At 37.6% G+C, this 12,926-nt stretch overlaps 1 protein-coding gene and 1 non-coding gene across 2 annotated transcripts; one reads left to right on the plus strand and one right to left on the minus strand.

Moving 5' to 3' along the window:
* Positions 1-923: 923 nt before the first annotated feature.
* Positions 924-1,030, minus strand: LOC118486013. The gene has a single exon (XR_004877870.1). It is a non-coding gene; the product is annotated as a small nucleolar RNA R71 (small nucleolar RNA).
* Positions 1,031-2,061: 1,031 nt separating this feature from the next.
* Positions 2,062-2,673, plus strand: LOC118485727. The gene has a single exon (XM_035982145.1). The coding sequence runs from the start codon at positions 2,062-2,064 to the stop codon at positions 2,671-2,673; it is 612 nt and encodes a 203-aa protein (XP_035838038.1).
* Positions 2,674-12,926: the final 10,253 nt, after the last annotated feature.

The raw sequence follows: 12,926 nt of genomic DNA on the forward strand, positions 1-12,926 counted from the left end.
CACCGACACACGTCAAGTTTTTGGCGCCGTTTCTGGGGACACAAGGATCTTAGGAAAGCTTAAAATTAACGGCCTAATCATTTTTTTTATCTTTTCCTTTTATTTTTCTTCTTTCCCCCAAAAATTCTGCTTTTTGCAGATTTAGCACGGGGCCGTGTGGGATCAGCACGGGCCGTGTTAAATCTACAGTATCTGGGAAAACCTGTTTTCTTGTTATTGGAAATCTGGACACGGGGCCGTGTTAGAGGAGCACGGGGCTGTGCTGAATTTCCAGTACTAGGAACCTGAAAACAGAAAGTTTTTCCTGGACAGCACGGGCCGTGCCAGCCACAGCACGGGGCTGTGCTACCCTTTTGATCAAGCTTTCCTTTTGTTTTTGTTTGCAGAAAATCACGCAATTCTGTATAATTCGTAGGAATACAGTTTGGTGCATGACCTCCACCTCCGATAAAGACATAAAAGTACCGCTTGACAAACCCGAGCGATTTTTAAGAAAACGCCTTAAAGCCAAAAACCAACAAAAAGCCTCGATCCAAAACCCCCCTATGGCGGATCAACACATTCTTATGGATTACCTACGGCCTATGATCGGTAATCTTGGAGCCGCTATTAACCCTCCTAACGTCGATGCGAACAACTTTGAGCTTCGACCGCACCTTATCCAAATGCTCCAAAATTCCGCCACTTTCCATGGCCTAGCCGATGAAGATCCCCATCTACATATTACCAACTTCTTGGAAATATGTGACACCTTCCGGATCAACGGGTCCTCTAACGATGCCATTAGACTCTGTATGTTCCCTTTCTCCCTCAAAGACCGAGTGAAAGCTTGGTTAAACACCCTCCCAAGTGGGTCCGTACACACTTGGGATGAATTTGCCCAAAAATTTCTCTACAAATATTTCTCTCATGCTAAAACCGCCAAACTCATGAGCGAAATCAACACCTACACTCAAGAAGACGGGGAATCCTTGTACAAGACATGGGAAAGGTTCAAGGAGCTACTAAGGAAATGTCCGCATCATGGTCTCGAACGTTGGCAACAAGTGTCCACCTTCTACAACGGACTCTTGCCGCACACAAGGCAAATCCTTGATTCCAGCTCCGGGGGACTCCTTGGGAATCGACGACCCAAGGAAATTTATAATCAAATTAAAGACTATGCTCAAAATAGTTTTCAATGGCAGACTCCTAGGGGCTCAAAGTCTACAGCCCCTGGCGCCCACAAAGTGGATGAATCAACTTCTTTGCAAGCCCAAATCGAAGCCTTAACCAATAAAATAAAGAAACTTGAATTGAACAAAACGGCTTCGGTTATGGCTTGCGAAGGATGCGGCGGCCCGCCTGAAAACTGGAGTTGTATGAAAGATCTAGAAAATCAAACGTAAGTGGTAAATTACCTAAATAACCGGCCACGACCACCGGGAGTCCAAAGTAACACTTTTACTCCCGAGTGGCGTAATCATCCCAACTTTGGTTGGAGGGAATCGGGGGGTAATAACGAACAAAATCAAAATTAACGATCTAACTGTCAACAACAACCACAAAATGGGCATCAAAGTTTTCAATCACAACAAGGAGGAAGAGAAAGGCTTGAGGATATTATCACTAACCACTTCACCGAATCAGACAAAAGATACTTGGAAAGGTTCTCACAAACCGAAACAGAAATAAGAAACCAATGGGCTAGTATTCAAAATCTCGAAAAACAATTTAGTCAACTAGCCCAACACTTCGCTGAAAGACCTCAAGGAGCCTTACCAAGTAACACCGAAACAAACCCAAAAGCCCAAGTAAATGTAATTAAGCTAAGAAGCCAGAAGGTAGGACCCGAGAGTGAGCTAACCCCACAACAAAACGACCCAATCCAAGCAAAAACGCCCACTAACAATAACCAAGAAAACACTCAACCCCAAAACACTAACACCGACACAACCAAACCATGTCCGGTCCCTTACCCGGTCATTTACTTCGGCAAAAGATCGAGAACAATTTACTAAGTTCATGAGTTTGCTTAAACAACTTCACATCAATCTTCCCTTTATAGAGATCCTCACTCAAATGCCAAAGTATTCTAAGTTTATGAGAGACTTCCTCACTCACAAAAGAACGATTGAAACTATCCAACAAGTTACCCTTAGTGAAGAATGCTCGGCGGCACTCCTCAACAAGCTCCCCCAAAAAAAGATTGATCCCGGAAGCTTCACCATTCCTTGCTCTATTGGTGGATCGCCAATAAGCAATGCACTAGCCGACTTAGGGGCTAGCATTAATTTAATGCCAGCCTCTATGTTCAACCGACTAGGATTGGGAAAACCAAATCCTACGAAAATGAGCATTCAACTTGCGGACCGGTCGGTAAAATACACTCAAGGTGTCATAGAAAACTTATTGATAAAGGTAGGAGAATTTGTTTTTCCTGCCGACTTTGTTATTCTAGACATGGAAGAAGACACCGAAATTCCGCTCATACTAGGACGACCTTTCCTTGCCACCGCACGAGCTATGGTAGATATGAGCGAAGGACAACTAACATTGAGGGTTGGTGAAAAAGAGATCAAGTTTGAAGTTGAGCAACGAGCGGAGGATGATCCGGTCAAATATCTCAACGCAATTGACTCAAGCTTAAACGATGCATTGCAACGCTTAACATTTGACCGACTTTGGGTCTAGCCAAGGATTCTTATAAACGTGGCGCACCATGGAGGCATTCCATGGACTATCCATTAGTTTAGTAGTCTAATCTTAGTTTAATTTTAGTTTAATATCTAGTTTAACGTTTTCTTTTGAGTATTTAGCTTTGTAGGAGTAAGACACACTCAACAGAGGAAAATGGATGATGAAATAGAACCCATACACGTAAAACAGAAGCCTCCCGACTCATTTTCTGCAAAACAGTGGCTGCAGCATGGGGCCGTGCTCACTAAGCACGCCCCCGTGCCCATATTACTGTTGTCAAAAATTCCCTGCCTAGAAGGTGGCACAGGACGTGCTCACCCAGCACGCCCCCTGTGGCCACCCCACTGTAAGTATTCTGTTTTCATTTGGTACTGGCACTTTGGACACGGGGCTGAGTTCCCATAGCACGGGGCCGTGCTGCAAGTACCAGTAACCAAAAATTTTTGTTATTTTCATACTTTTTACACATTTTTCCAAAATAAATACTTTTTGGGACACATTGGGGACAGTGTGTAATTTAAGTGTGGGGAGGAGGATAATAGAAACCTTAAATCGTTTGTCCTAAATCAAGTCTTGCACAAAACTCACCTTGGAACCGCTAAACACCCCAAACTTTTTTCAAAATTTTTTTCATTTTTTTACTTATCTTAAGTTTAGTTGGGTAAACAAGTTCTAAAAATTATATTTTTACAAATTTACAACTGATAGCGTCGTGATAAAAAGAACCAATTTAGAAAAATTACGAAAACGGACACGATAAATCTTTGTAAAATTTGATTATATATACATTTTTAAATTATGACCTTTTTTTCCCACAAAAGTGAGTTTTGAGCCATTACCAAACATAAAAATATACATCTTTACTAATTGCTCAATTTTCGTTTCTTGTGTGATTAGCCCGTTTGGTTCTCACGAATCTAGAACTTGACAACCCGATACGTTCTAAGTCCTTACCGACAAAAATCCAAGTAAGTAAATGATAGAGGCATTAGGAAAAATCCATTTTTCAAACAAAACCTTTATTTTCTTTACTTTATCCAAAAACATCCCCTTAGTTAAACCATTTGAACCTTCAAAACCTTTTTCATTTCAAACCCACAAAAAAATTACCCTTTTCATTTTTCATCTTTCATTTTTGTAAACTTATCGGTTATGAAATTACGATTACGGTTCAGTTCCAACTTTGGCAACAAAAAAAATCAGAAAAATTGGAAAAATATGCCAAAGTATCTTTCTGCTAAGCCAAAAAGCAATAGAAAAACCGATAGTTGACGTTTTCACCCCTTTTCCGAATAAACCTTACCAAACCCGAACCACCACCTACCTTTCAAAGTTCTCTTGATACTTATAAGGATTTAACGTCAAAAGGAGGAGGTTTGATCGATTGTCAAGCCTATGTTAGGAGTAAGTTCCAAATCGGGCACGAGCGTTTCACTTAATATTGGCCGAGTGTTGAGTAAATACTTGTGAGGTGTGTAAATTTGTATATTACTAAATAGAATTTTATAAAGGCATATTATGCCCAAAGTAAATAATTTTTTTTTTTTGTAAATTAAGTTCTAAATAAATTATGACGAATAGGATTGTAAATAAAATAAAAACAAAATAAATTTAGAATTTGGATACCCGACACTCTAAAGATAGGACCCAAAAACCTTCTCTTCTACCTATTCCGTTTGGGTGTGTAAACCACGTAATAGAGTTCTGCTTGAGGACAAGCAAAGATTCAAGTGTGGGGGTATTTGATGTGATTAAAATACAACATATAAATTATGTCAAATACGACGTAAAAGCAACCATTTTTTAGTACTAATGTTGGAAAAAGTTCGTGTTTTCGTTCCTTTTAGATTTTCAGGGATAAAAGAACTTAAATTTGCAAAAGGAGCAAAAAGACAACAAAATCCAACATAAATTTAAAGAAGAAGGAATTACCGCAGCTCGCCAAGCACCGATTCACATCCAAACCTCAAAATAACAAAGAACAGAAGGCTGACACGGGGCTGTGGGGCCGTGTCCAAAGGTGGATACTGGGCAGAAGAAAAAGACAATTGCAAAAGACAAAAATGGCAGCCAACACGGGGCGTGGTCAACCGACCCCAAACCCGTCCCAGATGTGTCGGGTTTCGGGTTTACCCATCGGGTTCAAGTTCGATTGCCATCCCTACCTGAAACCCTTTCTTCGGTGTCCATCATCGCAAACCTACAGACCCTAGAATTCCATTCAATCCACCTTTATTGTTATTGTTTTCCCCTGTTGCTTGTCCTCAATTAAAGCAATTGGCGATTCCTCTGCCCGTTTCAAAGCAACATCTAAAAAAATAAAATGTAGTGGGTGGTTGAGTTAGAAGGTTTTTTTTCTTGTTCCTAAATGTTCGTATGAATCTATCAATAAAATGTAGTGGGTGGTTGAGTTAGAAGGTTTTTTTTCTTATTCCTAAATGTCCGTATGAATCTATCTATCTATGAGTATTATGAGTATGAATAAATAATAAAACTTGAACAATTTCTCCCCTACCAAACTGCAATTACTTCAACATTCTCCTTTTTTACTTTTCCCACTTCTTAATTCAAGAAATCAAATAATCAATGTAATCATCTTTTCTTTTTCGCTTTTGCTGCCCAAATTCCGTTGATTTTTCTCTCCAGAATCACCCCCTTTCTGATGGATGTCGCTCCATGTATTCCTATTTTGATTTCAATGTTATTAAGGAAATGTTTTATGGTTGATTTATTGATTTATGTACTGTTTTGGAATCAGGGACGAAATTGACTATCGAAATCGGCGGGATTGACTGGTTAGAATTAATTAGGTGGATGGTGATGGTGTTTTGATAGGGTTGCAATGGTGGAGATGGCGACATGTGGATAACTAGTTCAAAAAAATAAGAAAGAGAGAAAGTGTGGGTCGGCAGAGGTGGTGGTGGAAGGAGGTGATGTTGGTGATGGTGGAAGGAGATGGTGGTGGAAGAAAATAATATATATAATTATATATTGAAATATTATATTTTCTTTAAAATCTTTTTCAAACAATGGGAAAAAAGACAATTATTTTGCACATGATCTGATTTAACAATAAACTTAACTGAGTTAGAGTCAAAGGACATGCCATGCAAGATTTTGAAACAACAAGTAGAAAACTCGTCAATTTTAAAGACAAAGAACAATGTTTGAAATTTGGTATATAGATAAAGGACAAAACTTGTAATTCACTCTTAATAATAACTTTCTGGTGAGGTTCCGATTCACGCTCATGTTTCATATCGGCTCTTTCTAAGGTATGCCGAACCAATCTCGAGTCTCTGATTATTCTGGAAAATCTAAACACTTTACGAGTCTCGTTTTTGGTTTAGAACCAACCCTGATTTGGTGTTAATTTTTAGATTCATGATCGGAGAGGCTTCCGCAAAGTGGTTACTGCTCTCATGATGCTTCTGGCCAGATGTGCAATTGTTGCAGGTTAGATGATGGTCGGATTATTGTTGTAGGTTTAAACGACGGTTTGTGCTTAATTTATAGGTTTAGTATATGGTATGTTCTTTTGTAGACGTTGACTTTTTTTGGGGAATGGTCAGTGTCGGATGAGATGGTGGTGATTTACGGTAGCAGTAGTGGTCGACGTGGTGCTAGGTTGTGGGGGGTGGATTTAGAAGTTGGGGTTAAAGAGACCAATAAGAAGGGAAAGGTGGGTCCCGCATTTTATATTTGAATAACAATGGTGGTCCTATTTAGATAAATAGATCAATTAATATTTTATTTTTTAATGAAGGGCACTTTTTTCATTTAACATTCACTTAACATCAAAAACTAACCATAATCTACGTTAGGGATTATCCAAGAAACAAATGTGTAAAAGTTGGGGAGTATAGGTGTAATTTTAGAAAGTTAGGGACTATAAGTGAAATTTCACTAAACCACAAGGACTATCCAGACATTTTTCTCTAAAAAAGTTGTGGCCGAAAATGTGTTAAATACCTAAAATTAGACATGTGTTTTAATATATAGTATGATTATATACTATGGGTCAGGATTTAGAGAAAACGCTCAAAAGTGTGAGAACGGAGAGAACGATTATAGATCATCCGATCAAAACAATCTATGGACTAGATTGGCGCGGTGGCATTTTAGTAAATAACACCAATTTTATTACGTGGACGCGCATCATTAAGGGTAAAAAAGTAAAAAACTATTCCTCAGATAAAACGCCATTGAATAAAAAACGCCAATTTTATCACTGCGTACTTTTTTCTGTGTTTTTATTTAAGCTCTCTGGCTACAAAAACGCCATAAAATATGAAACGCCATTATATATAACGCCAAACTTTACATCCAGATAAATGTTATTTACATTTTGTGTTATAAAAATAACATCCCGCCTATCACACCCCGGCCGCGTATAACATGCAACCGCGGCGGAAACGCCGGGGAGTGTTGGGACAGAATTAAATTGTTTCATGACCATGGCATACAAAGTTGTATTTTATTTATAAACAAGAGTGCTACATCGTTTCAAACAGGAAAACAAAGAGTTCAGAACACAATTAAACTAATTCTATCTTCATTTTTATTCTCTAAGGCACAGGTCCGCCCTAGTGTCATGATCATCATCCTATGGAATAGCTCCTGAAAACACATGTGAAAGTAGGTACGTCAGCATAAAAATGCCTGTGAGATACATAGTTTTTGTGAAAATGGGATTCATGACTTGAGTTTAAAGAAATGTTTAATAACAGTCAGTCATGAACCTTGTAATTTGTCTCGCTTTGTAAACCATTTGAAAAAACGATAATATCAGATGATATGTATAGATAACTGTAAGGTTAAATGAATAACCTAGTAAAATGAGTTGAATAAGATAAGTTGTTTTGTAAGACAATGTTTTATGAAAAGTATGTTATGTGTATAAAATGTTATACGTCTAAACTGAAATGATTTAGATAACGCTAAGATATGTAATATTATACAAACATTTATATATAGGAAGTACCATCGGCGTATCCACCATGTTTGCATCATATTACATACTCCACGTTACTCAAACCATTTACCCAAACCAATCCACCATGTAAATTGTTCATGTATAAACCAAATGTCAAGTGTTATTGTGTAAACCATGTCAAATGTTTATGTGCAATGTAAACCACCAAATGTGTATGTCAATGTCAACGTGTTTATGTTCAATGTAAATCATGTAATGTGTATCCCAAAATGTATCATGTATGGTAAGCGAAATGTATCAACTTAAACCATATGTAAAATGCACAAAGCAAGTCGTTGAAGTAAAACGTGGTTTAAATCAACGTTATGTTCTGTGGAAAAATGCATGCTCTATTGATATTAACATTTATGCGGTATTGTAAACTATGCATACATCCAAGCCTTGAGACTGTGGCGATAAACCCTTAAACAAATTAAAGGTTTATCTAAGTTATGTATATCGAATTCGGTCATTCCTTACAATCCTATCAAACCCAGGATTTCAGGAACGGGAGTTGTCAATTCCTATGGTACCACTACCTACTAATGAACGGCGTAGCTAATGTTAATGAATGTATTGTCCCATGTTAAACAAACCAAATGTCATAACAAAATGAAGGCATGTGATGTAAACAATTGTACTAAGTATGCTAAGTAAACATACGAAGCAGAAGTGCTCATGTAAATCAATGTGCCCATATGCTGAGTAAACATATGCAGCAGAAATGTTCATGTAAATCAATGTGCCCATATGCTGAGTAAACATATGCAGCAGAAATGTTCATGTAAATCAATGTGCCCATATGCTGAGTAAACATATGCAGCAGAAATGTTCATGTAAATCAATGTGCCCATATGCTGAGTAAACATATGCAGCAGAAATGTTCATGTAAATCAATGTGTCCATATGCTGAGTAAACATATGCAACAGAAATGTTCATGTAAATCAATGTGCCCATATGCTGAGTAAACATATGCAGCAGAAATGTTCATGTAAATCAATGTGCCCATATGCTGAGTAAACATATGCAGCAGAAATGTTCATGTAAATCAATGTGTCCATATGCTGAGTAAACATATGCAACAGAAATGTAATGTAAATCAATGTACTAAGTACGCACACAATGGGCATAAATAGCATGAAATGTAATGAAATCATGTACTATAATGTACTAATGAGCATAGCAGATATACGATGTGAAAACATGGAAAGCATGAAAGTAACAGATAGGCACATGTGTTTCACCCCAAAACAGTTTGGAAAACAGTAAAAGAGGGGTTCAATGTACTCACCTGAGATTGCTTTGAATTCCTTGTATAATAACCAGATAATGCTAAAGATCACGGGATATCAAACGGCACCTAATAGGTAGCTATGTTAATATACCGGACCAAATCGGAAGGATCTGATAGTATGCGGGTTCGTAAACCAAACGAGTATGGAGACTCATGTAATATGGTTTAACAAGGCCTACATACTAAAATGAAACCTAACTTAAGTGCTTGCGACCCATCACGACCCGTTTAGGTAGCTTATGCTACCTTAACGCGTCGTTCGCGTAGAACGCGTTTGGAACACCTAACATAGCGACCACAAGGTATAACCTTGGAAGGTTATAGCTATGGTCACCTAATGTGTTTGGTCGGATCCTAATGATCGACCAAATGGGTCGGGTTCGAAAGTATAAGCGATGGTTTAGATCGCTTACCTTACGACCCTATATAAGCACTAAACTAAAAGTGACGAGCTAAGCATGTTAGAACATGCTTAACTAAGTTTAGAAAACAGGTTTGGCATCAAAACAAACGGCTTTGATGCTCACGAGTAGTTTGGTTACAAAATATGCAAGAATGCACATTTTGGCCGAAACTACGACTCGTCACTGAGCCTAGATAACGTGGTAATCAGTAGGTATAGTCACTACGGACTATAACCATCGTGATCACGCTCACGTTATGAAGTTCCATGAACTTCGTGTTGACCATAGGCTGGTCAATGCAGAAAGTCAACAAAACGTTGACTTTCGGACTCGAAAAGCGAATAAAAGAACGAAAGAATACTTACGGAGGGTCCCCGAATGCTAATCTAGATCAAAATAGCTCAGGTATGAAACAAAGGTTCCAACTTAGAGCTTAGATCAGATTCTTGTGGGTTTTAACCAAAAAGGGGGGGGGGTATTTATAGGATTTCCTGAACCGTTAGGATCGTTTCTTGAAAAACGTGATCGAATCTCGTGCGTACACTTGTCGCAACCTTGTGGTTACTGAAAATGCCCCTTAGTGAGCTGAAAGGGCAAGTGAAAACATGTGGACGAGGTTTAATCTGCTGAGATTCGCTGACTAATCAATCTTATCTGATATGTTAGTCTGATGCAGCCCATGTGAAGGTGCAGGTCAGACTTACGCGGGCCGCCTGGCCCCGTCTGATCTGCACCACTTGCAGAATTTACATATTTGGTCCCTGTTGCGTGTTTAAGCTATTTCCGACACTTCTAAGACCCGTAAAACCAACTTTAAGGCCCTAAAATGATGCCTACACATTGTGGACATGAAACATGCTCAAAAATGTTCCGGACGTTGGTTCGTTTGGCCATACGATCGCGATGTTCGCTTAATTACGACGGAATGCGCATAAGCGCGAAAGACGATCCAAATGACGCGACGAATGGACTTTTCTTATGCCAAACACTAAGGCATAATATAAGGATGCTTACATAAATTTTTGGATGTCCGGATGTATTCAGAACGTAAGTTATGCGCGAAAGTGCAAACTTGTGCACTTTTTGACACTTTTAGTCCCTGAATGATCCAAAAGTTTATTTTAGCATACCAAACCCCTCAAAGCCTATTTCTAAGCTATGTAAAGGATATTTATGGTATGTTTAACTTATGGACATGTTCCGGAATGTTCGTTACAGTTCAAATTGGCATACTTTCGCAGTTTGTCAAGTTTAGTCCCTGTAAGCGAATTAACTTGTTTTTGCCATACCAAAGCCTTCAAAACTTATTTCTACGTTATGTAAAGGTTATTTAAGGTATGTTGAGTATATGATGATGTTCCAGAGTATTTGTCGCATTAAACTAAGTACGTTTTAGCACCAGTTAGCGTATAACTCTCCAGAAAGCGATGTAGAGTTTGAAATTGGACAAAAGTCAAAACATGAAAAATGTAAAACACAACCAAACAAACATTGGGATCAAATAACATTGTTTTATTGATAATAGAACTGTTCACAATGATTACAAGCACAAATGTTACACCGCCTAACCTACGCGCCAAAAAAATTCTATAAATAGAAACGCCTCACCACCTTCCGTTTATCACACCAAAAAAACACACAGTGGTTGCTAAAAAAATTTACAACTCAATGTAAAACGCCAAAAAATACAACGACAACAAACATCTTTTCTTTGATCCTCAGTAAAGTTCTGCATGAAGCTTCATTTAATGATTTTTTACGCCAGTGAAGAAGAAAGATTTTGCTGCATGAGATGGAAAAAATTGAAAAAAGAGGGACTGATGACACCCATAAGTCATACTGTCATCTTTGTTCCTGAAGAAGGTTTGGATGATAAGAAGAGACCTATACTAGTGGCAGATAGCATCCACCCACAGGGGGTCGCTCTATGTCTCAAACATCAACAAAGACACTTCAACACATGAACAAATAAAATAAACAACGCCAAACCCAAAACGCCATTTATTTGTCACATTTCTTGTAGTATCAAAAGAAAAAAGAGACTAATGACACTGAAGATTTAAAATCATAAATTGCTTCTACTTTGTTTTTTTTTACTTTGTTTTTTTTTAATTTTCTTTGTCTATTGTTTGTTTTGTAATGTCAGTTAATAAACAACAATAATATTAATGCTATAATGAAAAATATTATAAAACACCAAAATTAGCAAATACGTGTAAAACGCCATAATGCCATAAAAAAGCCCCCCAATAAACTACCAAACTATAATAAAATTAATTTGATCAACTAATATTATAAAAAAAAGAGTGAAACAATGTGCAAAGAATATAAAACAAAAGAAGTCCAATAGTTATCTAATCGCCATTGGAAAACAAAACGCCATAATTACAACCATCAAAAGATTTGACGTGTTACACCATTAAAACAGTTGAATCTGAAAACAAAACACGGTAAACTGCAAAAAAACAGTAAAATGAAACGACGGAAAACATAATTACTAACATTTATTATATTAAATTTATTTATCTTTTTTAAAACGCCATAATTACCTGACATACGCGGGAAAAAAAAGTCAATATAAAAGAAGACCATCAGAACCCAAGCTCAACCATGCCAAAAAACTAAAACGCCACATATTCTCCAAAACGCCAAAAATTTTAAAAATGGCTAAGGTTATTGCATGGAGGTTTGAAAGGAAAGAAAAAAGATTCATCATAAAGTTCGCTGGCAGGAGAAGGGTTAAGGTAAGAACAATAATAGCCAAAATGGGAATGAATGAAAATGTTCAGAAGGATATCCTGGCCCTTGGGGTTCCAAGAGACAACGATTGTGAAAGAACAAGAACTGTAATAAAAAGACTGGAGAGAAAGTTTCCAGTAGAAGATAATGAAGATGATGATGATATTGAAGATACACAAATACCAAAACTTAGCAGTTGGGTATTGCATGGGGAAGAAGGAACACTTGAAGTAACCTATGGAAGAAATGTTGAAGACAGGGTTGCTATCTATCATTGAACAACTCTGTGATTTAACACCTTCAAACGATCCAAAATCCAAGTATGCAGTGATATTCATGAATAGGCTGCGGCAAAGAAGAGACGAGCTAATGGCGTTATACGCAAAAATGAAATTTGATGATGAAGAATCTGAAGAAAGTGAAGAACAAAGCAATGGGTACATCTCTGATGTAATCCCACCTACGGAAGACTATTAGATTATTTTGATGTTCGAGTTATTGTAATTTTTTAAAATATTAATCTATGATAATGAATTATTAACAAAAATATACAAAACGCCAAAAATGACATGGAAAAAGCCATAACGCCAAAATATTAACTATGTGTTAGGATCGGAGGCTCTCATAATTGTGCTTGTTTGCATGAATTAACATTAAGGGCAGCGGAAATGAACACAAACTTAGTACGCACAATTCAGGAAGAAGATAGTTTTGATAAACACATGCTTTTCATAGAGTCAAATGATTACAATACAAAGCAAAAGATTTACAGAGCATGCTTACAAACTAAACTCCCCCTCAGCCTGATGCTCCCATGGTTGATTGCACAAGATG

Source organism: Helianthus annuus, chromosome 13, assembly GCF_002127325.2.
Source record: "Helianthus annuus cultivar XRQ/B chromosome 13, HanXRQr2.0-SUNRISE, whole genome shotgun sequence".
In the NCBI taxonomy this organism is placed as follows: domain Eukaryota; kingdom Viridiplantae; phylum Streptophyta; class Magnoliopsida; order Asterales; family Asteraceae; genus Helianthus; species Helianthus annuus.